Source organism: Dermacentor andersoni, chromosome 10 (assembly GCF_023375885.2).
Source record: "Dermacentor andersoni chromosome 10, qqDerAnde1_hic_scaffold, whole genome shotgun sequence".
NCBI classification, from domain to species: domain Eukaryota; kingdom Metazoa; phylum Arthropoda; class Arachnida; order Ixodida; family Ixodidae; genus Dermacentor; species Dermacentor andersoni.
Genome location: NC_092823.1, coordinates 42,067,804 through 42,085,992, shown reverse-complemented (window position 1 = coordinate 42,085,992; position 18,189 = coordinate 42,067,804). Strand labels below are relative to the sequence as shown.

General features: G+C 43.3%; 1 protein-coding gene across 2 annotated transcripts in view; it reads right to left on the bottom strand.

The window, feature by feature from the left end:
- The window catches only part of LOC126546274 (uncharacterized), a 46,879-nt gene extending 31,369 nt beyond the window's left edge, over positions 1-15,510 (bottom strand). Inside the window, exons 1-4 of one of the 2 annotated variants that reach the window (XM_050194428.3) lie at positions 15,412-15,510; positions 8,952-9,059; positions 4,646-4,753; positions 2,023-2,127 (exon numbers count right to left, since the gene is read on the bottom strand). In XM_050194428.3, coding sequence (XP_050050385.2) covers positions 2,023-2,127; positions 4,646-4,753; positions 8,952-9,059; positions 15,412-15,505 — 415 coding nt within the window. In that variant the 5' untranslated portion in view covers positions 15,506-15,510. Of the gene's footprint in view, positions 1-2,022; positions 2,128-4,645; positions 4,754-8,951; positions 9,060-11,593; positions 12,395-15,411 lie in introns of those variants that run through there. The other variant, XM_055062199.2, reaches the window with a different exon arrangement.
- Positions 15,511-18,189: the final 2,679 nt, after the last annotated feature.

Sequence of the window (18,189 nt, the reverse complement as noted above, 5' to 3'; positions counted from 1 at the left end):
CAGAGGGAGAGAGAGAGAGAGATGAAGAGGAAAGTCAGGGAGGTTAACCAGATATTAGTCTCCGATTTGCTACCCTACACTGGGGAATGTGCTCAAAAGCACAATGCAGCTATGCCTGCTAAAAGCGCGTCTTGGCACAGTGAAAACCGTTGAAGCATGCTAGATTTACATGGTTTATGCCATGCAATCTGCGTGATCCCAATCCAACATTTGTTGGTCATCGTCGGCATACATACTAACTCGCGCTATCCAGTAGCAGCTCGAGGAAATTAACCAGCAAACATGCATGACCTCTGCAATTGCAATGGCATACCAATAAGATTTCAAAAGGCCCCAAACATGGATCTTGTGTTTTGCTGAATTTTCATGCCGAAAAAAATGGATGACTACGTCAAGGGAGAACAAAGTGCAAACTACCAACTCTCCAGTACTCTCAGTGTACATGTCTATATGCAAAGTGATAGGAATAGAATGTAGGAAGTGGCAGGATCATGATATGCAAAGACTTGGTCGGGCAAAACATCTTTCTGCATGTTAGCAGGATGCGGTTAACCACAGAGCCCGCGCATTCGATGTACAGGCACCAAAAAAAGTGGTATACTCCACGCAATGGGAACTGGAACAATGCCAAACTGCATCGCAACGCCATCTACAGGCAGCATCTGGGATCGAGACAGCCAATGGGTGCCCTTTATTATCTGCAGGCATGTCGCTTGACTCGTGTCAATGTTTCATGCTTCAGCTCGCCAAAATGCCGAGCAACGCCGCTGCAGCAGCAATCTGCGTGGAGTATACCACTTTTGTCGGCGCCTGTACATGTTCACATGCTTGATCAGACAGACATTTATGCTTTTTTCCTTGGCTTCTGCATTCAGCCTCTTGCACAATCCTTCTAATTCATGTGCATGGGGCACATTTTAGAGGTGTAAATTGGGCAAACCAAACGTTGTCTAAATGACAGATGGCGGGATCACAAATACATGCCAGCTACTTACAGCGCCCAGTAACTTGGTGGCACACTGTAAACAATGCAAATGTACGCCCCTGTTAGCAAAAACAAAAATGGAAGGAGAAATCAGGGCAGCTCTTGCAATTACAAAGGAAAAAGACAGGTGCGTAAGCACTCCCTCTATCACACCGAAGCAGAGAAAGAGCTCGACGAGTGGAGGTAGATTTGTTGTTTTGGCCTACCGCGTCTTCATATGTTATGATCTTGCCACTTCTTACATTTCCTTCCTATCACCACGCAAATAAATGTGTTCACTGACAGGATTAAAGGGTTGGTAGTTTCCACTTTGTCCTTCCTTGTCATAGTCGTTCCTTTTATCAGTGTTAAAACTCAGCACAACACAACCATGAACATGCACCAACTAGCCCCATTCGTCGCTCTACTTGGTGAAACTTTTTGAAGACAACGTCTTACTTGCAAGTTGCCACCACTTTCTCCTACCAGCATGTCTGTCTCTAACCTGGTTCTAGCCTCTCTTTGATGGGTCGATCCTGAAGATAGTGCCATGTCGTCTAAATATATACATGCCACTGGGGCTGCTGGGTTTGTGATGAGTCTGATGGCTATGATGACGATGATGCCAATGGTGATGACAACTGATGGAAAAAATCTGAAAGGCAATTTAACTTCTAGTTGATGTCGACCAAACGTTGTTGTTCCAGCGCAGCTCTCACAATAAATTACACGGTTCATATACCCCATTCTCCCCCCCACTCACTCACGAAGACACTGTCTTTCAACAACTTCAACTAGACGTTGAATTACCTTCCAACTTTGTTTCCAGGTTTTCAGACTTGAAGGTGGGGCAGGCCTTACATTACTTGCACAAAGCAGGCCTTACATGAGTCAATACAGTATTTAAGAACAGTCACATCTTCCCACAGGCCTCATCATGAGAAGCAGCCACACTCTGAATACATTTTCTGCTGCCGCCAAGTTGACTAACAAGCCAGGAGGACACATCTTATGCTTTGCTGTGATGCTTTTGTGGCTTGGATCAAGCAGGTACTTACGAGAAGGGCCAACCAGTGAAGAGACGTAGGAGCCGTCGGCTCCACAGCCCAGTGCATCCAGCTCACACTTGGGAGAGTAGGGCCCAACATCACCTTCACTTGGGTCTGCACCAACAAATGCAAACAAACTTGCAGACACTTAAAAATAGCATGTTGCTGGGCTAGTTGGCACGTGGTAGCAAACAAGTAAATTCTTGTGCGAAGCAGGCGACCGCAAAAGGAACAAACATACACACAAACAGGGCTGTCCTCTCTATATGTACATTACGTTTGTGGTGATCTGTTTCACGCAAGGATCTACTCATTTACTGTTTTGCAGAAACTGAATACATGCTTTTTTACAAGACAGCACTCTACTAGACACAGAGCAATATTTTTAACTGTCTTTAACTGCGAAATTTCCCCGACAATATCGCATTACATCTTCCTTCCGCATAGATGCATTGGTGTAGGCAGTGGGCCAGTGTTGAAAAGTGAATGTCAGGTGACAATATTGTATTGTTTTGTCCCCCAAGGAGAAGATCTTGGCCTAATATATGCTCCAGATTAATTTCAACCCCAATCTCAGCACAAAGACATTACCATTTCCCTGGCGCACTGGGGCCAGGAATAGAATAAGTGGCCTTAATCCATAGCAGGCTCCATTGAGAAAATAAGGTTGTACACTTGATGTTCTCAGGTAAAGTCCAGAAAGCATTTTACCTCAGGAATTTTATAGAAGTGTTTAGTAATGACATAGATATAAGCAAATGCAATGTTGCAAGACAAAAAAAATGCGAGGAGGCCAGCGACCCTCCCCACAGCAGAGGGTTTCACCCAATGCCTTGACCAGCATCTGCAAGTACCATAACTTCCCTGTCTGCTTTCTTGTCAGAACCATAGGCCCACATGATATTTACATCATGACCCCATCTCCATTCGAAATGTGAGAGCATTTCTTTGGCTGCCCTACACATTTGGTATGCCTTTGTGGCCTCAATATGATGACCGCATAAAAAGAATGAAGAAAATCTAGCCCCCACAAGGAATCAAGGCTGGGTCTGCAGCTTGTTAAGCGAGTACTGATTGTCAGCGCCATGCCCACAGCCGAGCAGGGGCACAGAATACAAGCAAGAGTAGTGTGAAAAAGCACAGTCACCGTTGTGCTAGCGCCATATCAATGCGCATGCGCAACTTGCACATAGAGAGTCAGAAGGTCTCCAAAGCCGGTGCTTGGCTGCAGGAGCAATGAAGCCAAACAGACACACTGCCATGCTCAACTCAATTGGCTGTAATTGCATGCAATTGCAAGTGCAATTGCAAGTGCAATGCAATTAAGCATGCACTAACCATTAAAGTGACCGACAACTGCCCTTAACATGTCGTGAAGTGTTGGTAGAAATGAAAAGGCAATGATTTATAGTGATAGAATCTACCAAGCCATTCGCCATGTAAGTAGCAATTATATTAAAGACTTTTGGGCTAGTTGGTTTGATACGGTTGTTGGGACCACAGCACACATGCGACGTGGACAAGATAGAACGACTAGGATGGGTGACAGACATGCGCTCGTCCTTGTTCTTTCTTGTCCTCATCACCTAAGCACTATGGTTCCCAGTAACTATAACATTAAATAGGCACGGAAACTCATAAAAAACAGCACGTGGCACAAAGTGTTGGTGACACTTGGTACTTAAGACATATGCAATCGGGTTACTGTACGTAATTTGCCCGTTATTAAGTGGACCATATCACCGTCTTTATATTACATAGACATTTGCACTTCATTCTATGCACATTAAAAACTAAAAAGAAGGTCAAGCTAACGAGCGGAGCTGCCTCTGTGGCATTGACTGGGACGAGTAGCAGAATTGAGTAGAGACATCCCTCACTGCATGGCAGCACACTTGAGTGCTTCTGTACACACACAAGTTTGCGAGTTAGTACACCAAGTTCCACGGTCTCATTACGAGATACAAAATGCCATCAACTAGTTGTACCATAAATGGGCACCAGCACTACACTAATAGCCCTGCTGGTGTATCCTACTCCTTCTTACCAACGCAGGCGTGTGATCGGTGTTGCGCTCACCTGTCACTGTTTCCAGCAGACGAATACATGATCCCAATTACAACTGCAGATTGAAAAAATTCTGACGAAAAATATTCCCGTGTTTTACGCAATACCACTGCAAGCTTGAACACCATAACCGATAAGCTTTCCATTGTACTAAAGAAAAGTGGGTACCACAGAAGTTAGTTTTTGGTCCCTTTAATAATAGGGGCCCTCAAACACTTTTGAAGCTACTGTGTCTTGGTAGCGAGCTGCAAAGATTCATGGTTTGAGAGATTAATGCAACAAGAATGGCAGCAATAGGGATACGCAGTACAAGTTATCCAGCTGATAAATTTCAAAATACCATCAATCTATGCAACCTCCAACAGAAAGACGGTGGCTTGAAAAGTGTTAGAGGGCCCCTTCAAGTGGGCAATAACTAAATTTGTGTACCTCTCCCTACATTAAGCACTTTGCTATGTACCATTCTTCTGTAACCCCCCCCCACCCACACACACACACACACCTCACACAATGTTCCAAACCCTGGAAATAGTGATGTAAATGTATCAATAACTAACGTACTCACCAATATGGGTTGGAAAAAAGCCGTCCGAGCAGTCAACCGCACAGATGATCTCCTCAGGCTCCCGCTTTGGTGAGAAGAGCCCAATGTCCCCGTTAATTGGGGCAGGACCTACAGGAGAGCACACATTTGCAAGCTGCATAGCATATGCAATGGAATCCTTTTCTTTCACATGAGGCTGGCTTTTTATTCCATTACAACATCAACTCTCACACTCTTAGCACATATTTCACATTACACACTGCAAAAGGGGGTTATGAACCAAGAAACGGGTTATCTTCGTTCAAGCATTCAATGGTCCCACCTTGGCTCTGCCATGACATGTTTGTTTATTTATTTATTTAAAGATACCTTACAGGCCATTAGAGGCTTTGTGTAAGGGGGGAGAGTACACTGAGAGATCATAACATTATACTTAAATACATATACCTACAATGTACCGTTTTACTCGATCCTCGATTATAATGCACGCCCGTTTTGCATGTCCAAAAAAAAAGGGAAAGAAGAAACACCCTCAATTGTAACGCACACCCGTTTGCCATTACCTAAACAAAGAAAAGTCATTTACAGTACCGTGCACCTCCCTCTTTCATCCAGAAATACAACTTTCTCTCATCTGGAAAAACAGATTTACTCCCAATGCACAAAAGTTGCAATAAATAAAAAAAGTCACAGTTACGCACAAAAGGTGAAGCATTGATTATGATAGCAAATTAGTAGACAGGTATACGAAAAGTAAGGATAGTAGTTTTATCAGCCGTATAAACTTTTAAACATTCGCTTACTAACTAAATTAGCAAGCATGGTGCCACACACACACAAGCATAAACATGTCTCATTCAATGACCGCGGAAACACTTTAAATACTGGTGCGAGGGAATTGACCTTTGTGCAGCCTCTCGCGTTGACACAAGCTAAGCGACAAGAACCCAGCGCGGTGTGCCTAGATGCATAGACTCTTGTCTCCGCCCCAGATCGCTTTCAAGATAGCGGTCGCGTGGCCACGCCATAAGTAGCAGCCGCCGGTGTAGAACGCCTCTCCTGTTTACGCCAGTCCCACACAAAAGTTTCGGGAACTCCGAACGCCCGTGATGGGGCCCCATTTCCGTCCGTCTCCGCATACATGATAGCTTTCCTTTTAATTGCCGCATCGTGATGAACTCGACATGTCTTTGCAGTTGGCACTTCCATGCTGATAGAGCAAACGCAGAAAACGGGAAGACGGACAGTGCACTAACCTAAGCCAAAGGAAGCATTGCCTAAGCTCATATACAGCACATGGAGAAAGCTACGCCGTCTAGGCTCGAAGTGCATACGAGACGACCATTTTGAAATGTCGATGGCGAAATGGTAATGAAGATTTAGGGTCGTACTCGATTCTAACGCACATGCAATTTTGGACCTGTTTTATCGGAAAAAAAGTATGCGTTAGATTCAAGTAAATATGGTACTACTGAAAAACTCTGTTATAACGAAGTTGAAGGGAGAGCCAGAATTACTTCGTTATATCCATTATTGCATGCACTACAATATGAGCCTCCGTGAGTATTTTGAGAGGAATTTCACTTACTCCATTATATCTACTACTCTGTTATATCCCATTTCGTTATGACGAGATATGACTGTATATATTTATTTATTTCAACACATTGCAGCCCCAAAGGGCTATCATAGGAGTGGTAAGTACCATAAACAGTGAAATATCAGTGGTTCCCGATATATGAACGGAATTCAAGAGGCGATAATGATAGTAAAACATTCCAGTGTTTTAAAGCTAGTACAAAGTACCTCTATTCGAACTTCCTGATGTGATGAAGAAAAGGATACAATATTCAACACGTCATTTTCTCCAGTGGATATAGGCCTTGATCTTAACAAACCTTAATTTCCTTTATTTTCATTCTGATTGCAGTCATTCTAGAACTACAGAAAGAACAAATCTATAGTTTGTACTTGATTCATTAAATGAACCAAAATCAGCTTTGAATAAAATCAGTTTTTGCAGTTCACCGGAAAGCTTACCACCAATGCAGTTAGTTATTCATACAAAGTTAGTTTGTTTAATATAATGCAAAATATGCTTTACACATCTCGATCTTCCAAGTGACTTGACTTTAAGTGTTCACGAAAACTGGCAAACAGTGATAACCCCAGGAAATGTTGATAGCACGTGACGAGAGTTGAGAAACCAAAACTGAAGGCTACTTTGAAGGCATAACTATAGAACTGAACCCTCAAAGTGCCCCTCACCAGGTCTGGCCATTTTGAGCTGACAAGCGCAGTGCATGCAATGCACACTACCGATCATGTCTGCTAAGTATTATGCCTCTATGAGCCGCAGGAAGTGCTTACATTCCATATCATACACCATTTGCCAATGCATACAATGCGCACTAACTATCATGTCCGGTAACTATCACACCTCTACGTGCCACAGAAAGTGCTTACATTCCATATCATACACCATTTGCCCTACTCCTCGCGGGCACCGCTCTCCCAGTCAGAGAGTCAACATCAATCGCACAAGTGCACCTACGTACATGGCAGTGTTGTGACATCACCCCACAGTGACACATGACTTCAAGAATTATGCCAGGCAACAGCAGTTATCTGTTTATTCAGTTGTTTCACTAGACGAATTAAAGTTTAGAGAAATAATAAAACATTGAAAGCAAAAGTCTGCCTGTTTTTGTCTTACTTTGTACCGTAGCAAGAGCGATGTGCTTCCGTTTCACCTGCTCGTTCCCACATCGTACATTCGCACACACGTAGTATGAACTGTGTCATTTTCTACTAAGTTCCAGCACTGCGATCATGCTCTCTGCCTCAGTGCTCGTGATTGTGGCACTGACTTATACTGCTAATCAGGTGTTCTTGTGCAGAGTGTGCAAGCTCACGTGCTAGACTTGTCACCAGAAGTGCACCACTTGGCAAAAATGCATGAGAAAAAAAAAATAGAAGGCATGGTCCGTGACGCCTTCGTCACAAGATCCTCCTGCTCCAGTATGGAAGAACGCAGGGTAGAAATTTCGCTTGCAGAGGCTAGACGAGACAAGTGGAGAGAGTGTCTATGTTGGCAGTGATGCTCGCCCACTGAAACCATGGGTTCATGGCATTTCGACTATTTCTATCTTTGATATTAAGGAACTATATTGAAAAATTGCAGTGGCAGAACACTCCTTAGATGGCACGTAACAACTTCCAGCGCATAACCAAAATTTGCTATGAGGCCTGGTGAGGGGCCCTTTAACACTGCAATACCCAACACGTCATATATATGCCGTGCTGAGTTTGATACCTTAAAGTCTTTATTTCAGGACTGAGAACTTAACACATAGTCAATATTAGGGTTTTTGATATGCCGGAGCGAGCTTTCAGTTGTGGGTAGTTCTGGAAACCAATGTCTAATTAATTACTACATAATTAACAGGTTTTAACATTTCAATAAGATTTCATTGTTTTGTGTGCAAAGGTACTCTCGATAGCCAGAAATAATGGTGAACCAATTGTCCTAGTTTGCCTTGATGTGATCGAACTCTGTTTAGGCACTAAAAGGTTAACTAACATACTCATCATTCAGCAGGTTGCTAACCACTTCTATGCTAGAACAACATTGTCACACTGTAAGTGATCTTGTTAGAGCCGATTGCAATAAATCATTTACCCTAACCCATATCAGAAAGCTCTGCTTTTGCTTGCCGTGATGACGACGATGATAAAAGCTTTACTGGTCAAAAAGAATTGCAGAAGTGACTGCTGACTTAGACGACCAGAAGACCCCAGACTAGCCAGTGGCCTCCGCAGCCCAGGCCACCACCACCTTTTGGATGAGTCAGTCAGAGCAGCACATCGGTGCCTCCCATTGCTTCACAGTGTTCAAACTACCCTGCAGAAATGGTAGTTTCGTGCATTTCCAAATGATGTGCATGAACTTCCTGGGCTCATTACAGAACTTGCAGGCACCCGCATATCTATCTGGATAGATGTGCGCCTAAAACCTCGGGTAGGGATATGTATGCAACTTAGGTTTCATGCCACCAATGCCACCATTCTAAAGTTGGTGTCACCCTATGTCACACCAATTGTGTCATACCAATATTGATTCATAGCAGTTAATCTTTACCTAGCAGTTAAAGGCTCAGAATCAAATGTACGACCTCATACTCGGCAGCAGCTGTTTACGCTTTTCTTTCCTAGATGCAAGTTAAGATGTTAATAAGCATAGAGTTCTCTGTTAGTTGAAGCACCACGACCATTCCATGATGGTGTACAGCGTTTTCACTCAACTTCTGTGGCTTGAATTACTTACAGGAGGGTGCAGTTGGTGAAGCAGTGTTAAAACTGTCGACCGCAGAGCTGGCCTCCACGTGCATGCGCTCTGACATGCGTGTTCTGTCGTCATTACTCTGGTCAGCATCTGCAAAAGAGCAAAAGTTGCAGCTGATCTGCATGTACCACAGGTTTTCGTACGAGGGTGTATGCGAAAATAACTGGAATCTCTTTCCCTGGCATGGACAATTTAAGGTTTCTTAAACACAATGGTAACTATGGCAAGCATGAGGCCATCCATGCTGCTAAGGAATGCACCGCAGCTCAAAGTTGAATTGTTCATTTATTATTTTTAACATCTTATAAATCCGCACTAAATGTTTGTAAAATTGTGGTGATTCAGTACAATGATCAGAGGGCAAACAAAATTTTGTTTTTTTCTTTGCTCTTGTTTCTAGTATCATTTCTGCATTCTTTATAGAAGTCTCAACATATCTACATGGGTCATATCTTAGGAGCATAAAGAGTAAAGAATATTCAGTTAGGCTGTATCTTTAAATTATGTTTCTCGAATAGTAAAGCAAACTCTTACTATTAGAGCAGGCTTGGTAAACAAGAAAAAGATGTAAAAATTCAAGATGGGTGGTGACAGCACCATGAACTCACCGCGGTGTCATAGACTTTGATAGTGCTACTTGGGTCAAGCTAATCGTTTATCAGTAAAAACGACAATGCTGCATGCTAAAGAGGCCAAGAACTCAACCTAGCAAGCTTATACTTTCCTGACCAGACCTGCTCAAATAGAAGAATATACAGTGAAACCCATAATGTTGCTCTTGTAGCAGCGCTGTGGTTCGTGTCCAAAATTTAAAAATTATAAGTTTGTGTGCCATTTCTTGCAGCAATAATTAATACTTTTTCTTTAAAATGAATTAAGACAGTTTTGGAACATTACTTTGTCACTCTAAACTGATTTAGGGTTGCTGTTTGAAGTCACGGAACCGGAAAGTGTAAGTAGCAATATTTAAAACACTTTAGTTACTTTCAGGCACTCCCACCCTCGGACTGATGCCTCACGTAATTCTGCACAGACAACCTGAATGTTTGTGAACGAACAGGCATAGTACAGGCCTCAAAGGTGGACAACACCAAGGGCGTATTCTTTGCTGTTCATCATTTTGAATCACAATCTTCGCAAACTTTCGAAAATTTGACCACATCTATTGCTAGTTTACTGGCAAGGAAACTCACACCAGCAGAGTTCATCTTTTTTACTGCGATAGCAATCACACAGTTGCACTAGACACATTTGCATGATCACTGTTGGAACTGGCATTCTTGTGCCGTCCATTTATTGAAGGCCTGCACATGGAGAATTAGAAGGCCTCCAGAGATGTGAAGTGCGTTTGGTTTTAAAAGAGACAAAGCCAAGTGGACACACCATCACACTGCACTCAATCAGCTTTGCTGGAGCCAAGGCAGCGTTCTGGATTCCACGGCTAGCATGAGCCTTCCCATGGAGCAGCTATGTGCATGCCATGACGTGGTGAACGTCAAGATAGATTTACGTAATCCTTTCTTAGGACGCTGGCCAAATATTTTTTCTTTGCCAAGGCGTCATGTCACGTTTTGTGGTTTGTCCATAGTGTCACAGCTTCAAATTTTTTTTTTCAGTGTTGTTCTTTAATACGGTAACAGTTTTATGGAAACTTGATAGCCTAGTTCAGGGACCACGTTTTTTGATGTGGAATTGCACAGGTACTCTGATTCTACTGATGTTTTCACACTACAATGCCATGGCAGCACGTGGTAATATATCACATCACCGCATCATTGTGGTGGGGTGGCACTGAAACCCCAGTATGCCAGCAGAAGAAGGGTTGCAAACAAATGCTCAAAATCCTGGGGTGCATCATTTACCATGGTTCTGTTCCCACATTGTGCACAGAAAGCTTCATAAGAATTAGCAGCTTTTTTACGAATCTATCAATGCAATTTTCTTCAAAAAATGTTAAAACAATGCGTCTGCCTTGAGGAAACTACCGAACTTGGCACTTCTTGAAAAGTGAAATACAGGAAAATTTTCATTCTAGTGCTCATTTTCATTGATTAGAAGCAGCTGTTTGAAGGGCGCATCCACAGTAGAAGGCACCTGCAATTATGGTGTCCAATAAAGTTTCGATTGTTGATGGATTGATAACCATCGCGCATCTTTGTAACACGAGATATCCTCCAAACTTACTGTCACATACTCGCTTTCCTGTGGGAAATTTAAATCCTATTCTTTTTTCATTGTCAACTTCAACTCAAACTACTTCCAAGAAGCATTTCAAATCTAAATAGAAAAACTTTGATGACCTCTGCACACCAAGAAATGCATGCCCTACGTGCTCACCCAAACACCTCTTTTACAGCTTCATTGCTCTCACTCTCATTGTGCTCTTGCAACTGGCCAATGTAGGGCTGCATGTCCCTGGCGCTGATATGATCTACCTTGCACAGTAGTGTCGCTTTCATAAGCCTCGCAATAGCATTAAATTAAATTGGTATGTTTAACATCCCGGAGCTGCACAGCAGGATATGAGAAACACCGTACTGAGAGGCTCTTCATTAAAAGTGACTGACCCACTGGGTTTCTTTAACATGCACACAAAGCACGGCAAACTCATTTTTGCATTCCACCTCTATCGAAATGCGTCCACCGCTGCCGGGGATCAAATCCACGGCCTTGGGCTCAGCAGCAGAATGCCATGGCAAGCGAGACACCGTGGCAAGTGATGAACACTGCTACTGTACGTTCTTTCACTGCTCCACTCCTAAATCCTCAATTCTCCACTGGAATCTCCATCTCCATTGCACAGTGCACGTCACTGGTGAGGGACTACCATCTCCTTGGCCTGTGGTGTACGTACAACACTCGAACACATGCACCAAAGGGGTAGTGTGTCTCAACAGGAACAAGTTCAACACGCCTCCCATCTTCAATAGTCCAGAAGAAACCAACATGGCTTTCCGTTTGAACCTAATCTTTCTTAATTTTTGAGTGACGAGACCTTGGACATTATTTTTTCCATTGCTAACATTGTTTTATTAGCATGGCTTGCCAGTTACCAGCCATACTCTGCCTTTTTGTTATTGTTTGTACTTTGGTCACAGATGTGTCATCTTGCTTTTTTTCTGTTCTCTTTCATTCTTCCCCTCCTGTCTTGTCTCCTCCTCCCTCAAGAGTAGGCATATACGTTGTGCCCTTTCCAGTGGCAGTTGCCAGCTTGCTCCTTGCTTTCCTTTCTTTCAAGTGTGTATATGCATTCAAACCAAATAATAATAATAATAATGGCATAACATTAGCAGCCCATCTTTTGGTGCCTGCACATACTTAAGTCACTGCTGACATGCTGTTGAAGTTCTGGTGCACTGTTTTAACCCTGTAATGCCTAAACACAGCTCCACATCAAGAAAAATTAGGACGACTTGTTCACCTTCATTTCTGGCCATAACGAGTACATTCGTACAAAAACACATAGCTTGGCATAGTCACGAGTTCGCTGGCTCATATTCACTCCATATTCATCACAAGGACGAGAGATAGAGTGATAGTGCGCGATGAAAAAGGCGTGTGGGAGTGCATATAAATGGGAGTGACTGCCGATGAGTTTGAGCAGACAGAGTATGAACAGGAGTGCCGATTAACGTTAGCACAAACGCAAGTTTTAATATGAGTGGGCGTGAATACTAACATAACTGTTCGCAAGTTTGAATGGACGTGAGTAGGTCAGCGAGTGGGTGCCAGTGAGTGGACACAAGCACAAGCATAGGTGGGTATAGGCAAGTGTGAATGGAAGTCACTATGAATGCAAGTGAACATTGGTGAGTATGGGTAGGAACACGAGTGACTGCCGATTAGTGCGCATGCACAAGGGGGAGCGCGTACGTGGCCTACAAAAATACTGGTGGGCAGGTATGAATGAGCATCTGCTCATTGCAGATGCTCATCTCACCTATGCAAAAGCAACAATAAAAATGTTGAAATGTTATTTGAGTGAGAACTCTGTTATAATAGTAATTAATTAGTCGTTGGTTTGCTGAGCTATCCACAACCGAGAACTCCATTTCAGTGTATCATAACACACTACTTACTATAAGCGATGCATCAGATTTCCCATGCTTATTTTGAGGTATGAAGCTCAGTATGGTGTAAATGATACGTTGGGCATTACAGGTTTAAGACACAAAACACAATGAGGGAAGTCTAGAGTGATGCACACAAAGCATGAACAAATTATTTTTTTTTCCTAAGAGAAAAACGGTGGTGCATTTATACACAGAGGTGGTAAAAAGAGGGCAAGCTAGCACAGAGAGTTCAAAGGAACACGCACAAAAGTTGAGTCCATCCCCAAAAGTCCAACATACATATTACATTGTCATATCCCATTTTTACCACCATCTATAAATTCAGGAACAAACATATGATAAATAAGATACATTTAAAACAAACTAAATTTAAGATAAATAGATTATCTTATCTGAAATAAATTTAAGATAAGATAAATTTTAAACAAAGAACGTAAGATAAATTTCTTTTGCTGGTACTACAAGAGAAGGTGCTCTTACACACTCAACCTCGCATGCAAGGGCCAATATGAAAGCCTCAACGAAAACCAATTTCCATGTTCTACAAGTGTGCATTCCCCAAACTTCAAGGTGCAGGAACACCGGCAAACACACGTATTTCCTGGGTTGCAAATTTTTCCAGTTACTGCAATGCAATTCTCATTCTTGTATTTGTACACCTCTCTATCTGTCCGACACAGTATCTACTGTGGCACAGTGAGCTGCTGTGCACAATTTCCTTGTAGTCGTCAACAAACTTTGCGCATATGCTGCAAGGCCTGTTCTGGCTCTGCGTTTGCATGCATGCCTACTTCCTTATGTTTAACATGCATTCAGTTTCTCGAGGACAGCAAATGCAACTTGCACACTACGCCTGTTACCCGACTTCTTCATTTTACAGTAACCTCCTGGGTATATCACAATTCTATCTTGTTTCGTTATCTCTGACTCTTTTAGCTTCCTGTCAAGATGATTGACGATTTTCCAGTTATCGAAGACATTACATTCTTTCGAAACTATCTGCACTTTAGTCCATCAATTTGAACAGCCTTCTCCCAACCATGTGACGAGAGAACTCTTATACTCTGCAGCATGCACGAAATGACCACGTTCTTTTCAAAAGCTTTGAACGACACAAATCGTGTCTCGTGATTGTTTTATCTCTTTCTGGCAAGTGCCAGCAATGAATGGCTAAAAAAAATAATTATGAGGTTTTTACAAGCTAGAACCACAATCTGATTACGAGGCACGCCGTAGTGGGGGACTGCGGTAATTTGGACCACCTGTGGTTCTTCAACGTGCATATAAATTGAAGTACAAGGGTGTCTTCGCCCCATCAAATGCAGCCGCCGTGGCCGGGATTCGACCCTACGACTTTGCTTATAGCAGCCCAATACCATAACCTTTAAGCAACCACAGCGGGGGTATGAATGGTTCACCTTCGTTTTGTTTGTACCTCTCTCTCTCTCTCTCTTTTCCGATAAGCTGCATGTCTGGCACATGCATTTTTTCACCTCAGCTCCACGCATTATCATGCAGCTGCACAAGCTTCCGGCAGTCAGTGGCCTTTGAAGATGCCTGTCACACAAGTGGGAGCTCATTTTTGTGGCGCTCCCCACAGTCTTAACGTTTACACCCTTTGGGGCTTACCTTGTCCCACAACGATAATCATCATCTGCTTTGCTTTCATTTCCTTTCTTGAAAATTCAGCGCTCGCTACTTTCGTTTCGAGAATGCTATGTCGCGCTGATAACGCGCATGCCGTTCGTCATCACCAGCCAAGGCGCCAGAGCTTTTCCGCGTTTGACCATGCGTCCTCATTCTCCATGCAACATCGCACGTGCAGAGCTACACCATGTGAAACGGGCTGTACTTCTCACGACTCGCGCGACGATTTGCTACCGCACAGTGTCCAGGGCAAGCAGCTCGCCGGGTGCGAAATTCAGCATAAAAAAACAATACCGACGCAACTTCACGTTAGCTCAGTAAACTATGAAGAATACTGCAGCGTTCGGAAACAATGCTTAGCACAACCGCATTCCCAAACACACAAAACACACGACCACGAACGCGTGTGTGCAACACGGGAAGTGACTGCAGAAACTGTCTTCGTTGGAGCCGACAAAGCGCTCCCAATCAGCGACGGCTTCAGCTTTCGCTGTTCATTTTCCCTGCCTGCTTTCATCACTGGGCGAATACATCATCATCTGCTAAGAAGCAAATCAAACCGTGGTGACAAGAACACTGACAGCGGTGTAGGCTCGCTGTCACTGTGCGTGCTGGACTTGCACAGCGCTCACACATGAATTAAGCACGCCTAGAGCGCATGACTGTGAAAGCAACGTGCTGTCAGACATCTGAAGCAGGTCACAGAACGTAAATTAACTTACCGCCACCGTCATATTTTTCTTCGCCCCCTCTGTCATGTTCCGTCTCGTCCATGGAGCATCGATAAAAGCATAATAATAAAGAAAACGATGTCATTATTGATGTTTATGCCCGTTAGGCTGCCAGCTGCCCTGGTGAATAGTTTCGATTTCGGTTTTCTTTGTCCCGTACCACTGTGTCCCATACTCATTTTGATGCAATATCTCACTGGTAAGTAGTAATACCTGCAGGGGAAAATAGCCTACAGCCTATGGCAACCAGATATGCCTGCATAAATACCATTTCAGCATGCCATTGACTGGCGACTGCTCGGTTGTGCTTGTCATAGGCTATGGCTTTCTCAAACAGCCATGAATACAACTAGATTTATAAATGCAATAGATAGCTCGTTTGAATGTGGGTGCAATTGAGTGCAATGTAACAGTGCAGGGGTCATTTTTTGAAGATTTTTCTAGAAATAAATGCAGTATGTACAATCTAAGCTGCCCACAATATTCATGCAACTGTGAAATGCCATAGTGCAAGCTTGCAAAAAAAAAATGAGCTTCAATCCACGCTTTCAAGGTGGTTGGCCAGCGAAGCTGTGGTTACCACTTGATCTGATAGACCAATGCGACATAACCTTGAAATGGGCACAATGCTGTTGTGCATACTGACGTTGCCGATTACTTTCGTCACTCATCGTATTTGCGCTGCTCTTCAAGCGTCCTAACCGTGCGCAACTTCCTTTGAGCAGGAATCGCCGAGTTCCACTTAGCCCGAGCACCACGCCGTTGTGCATATTGACTTTGCTGTTCCCGTCGCCGCTCATTGTGTTTACACTGCTCTTCGGAAGTCCTAACTATGCGTGGCCTTTCCATTGTGCTATCAGAACACAAATGAAACCAGTTGCTAGGTTGGTTCTTTTACAAGTGAAAGTACCCTGTAGAAATGTGCCACAATGGCCACAGTACGATAACGAATGCATCTCGTAAGTTCTATCCCGATGCGCCAAGAATCTCAAAGTGCTGCTCAATTATATGCACAAGGCAAATTCATACACGTTTTATACTGCCTGTTTAAGCATGCATCTGTGGCCAAGTGGTTAGAGCACCGGGCTTCTTTGCTGGATAAACTTTGCTCAAAACTATTGATAAGAAATTATATGCAGGTGTCATATGGTCACACTCAAGGTCACATAAACAAGGGCAGATGCAGTAGAAGGCTTTATCCCTTAAATAAAACATATATATGGCGCACAAACAAGTGAAGACGCATTAAACTTATTACGAAAAAAAGAATAAATTAGAGGAACCAACAAACATTAGAGTGCACAATACGTAAAACCAGGGCTAGAATAATGTAACGATTCTACTACAAAATTTCACAAACCGAACCTCGTGCAAGCACTTGGTGGAACCTGTTGACATTTCTAAACTTGCCCGGTATATTGTGACGATGGATCGCATTAATTTGCGAGGTGGGGTATGATAGCTCAACGAAAACCATCATGTTCTTGTTCCCTAGTGAAATGGTACAACCCACTCTGAGGCATCGGCCATGAGTCAGGCCATCTACAGAGATGCTCACAGTACAGTGCAACTTCGTCCTCCTCTTCTATATTTTGTTGGCACGTTTCACTCCCCCTTCTCATACGATGCCCACTGGGCAAGTCAATCAGAGGATTGATGGTGGTAAAGCATGACGCGAGTCAAGGGCGTCTTGCTCGAGCAGCGACCAGTACTTGTGAGACATGAGGTTACATACGCAACATTGCTGAGGCGGTCAAGAATGACGAACAGACCACAGTAGTGGGCCAACAAGTTCTGTTACAAACCGTGCTTGTGAAGCGGTGTGGAGCGGCTGCACTATGCAGGCCGCTAATGTTTACGCCTACGCCCTTCTGCTCCAATGCCCAGTTCGCCTGTGTTTACCTGAATACTGAACAAGCTAAAACTCTGTATTACTGTATGGAAAGACTTCCCGTATGGCATGCTAGACGGTAAGGAGTTGGTGCGGCTCGGCTCGCATTGTGTTTTGCGAGCCGAGCCGCACCAAGCCAGAACATAGCGAGAAACTGGCGTCCTCCACAGAGTCCAAGCCATGCATGTCCGTGTCTTGCGCGAGTTTTTTCACCATGGTAGGACCAGGGCACGAGTTAACTTTAATTCACCTTCTGTGAGGCGACGAAGTGGCAGCAAGCATGACAGACCTTCTAACCGGAAGCATAAACTTAAGCTGAACTGAACTTGTGGCTGTACCCTTAGTAACAGGTGAGCAATATACTCAGGTCAAATGAGAACAAAATAATATGCAAAAAAAGCAAAAATGAGCTAAAATAAAAGAAACGTGAGAAAGAAATGAAACACTTCAGGTTAGTGGCACCATCTAGATGCAGAGTTAACTTATAGGGGACGCAGAGTTTTTATGTAGTAACCATGTTTTACTTATCTGCTGGTGTAGAGTTTCAGCAGCTGTGCAATTTATGACAAACAGTAATTTTTTATATGTTAATTAGACATAAACACCTATGTAACAACAAAAATAGTTTCACTTGTAGTATGACAATTAAGTGTCACAAGATGTCGCTACTGGCTTTGCGATTGGCATCCATGTTTGCTGTAACCCGCCACTCTTGTAAATAATGTGTGTATGGACAAGGTAAAGCTATCTAGTGAATATTTCGCCTTCAGCATAAGGTTCTTGTATTCTGCAAGACCTGAATGTTAGCCACTATCATCATCACATTATTGTGCCCGTCGAGCCACACACATTTAATGAACATTGTTCTGTATGACCAT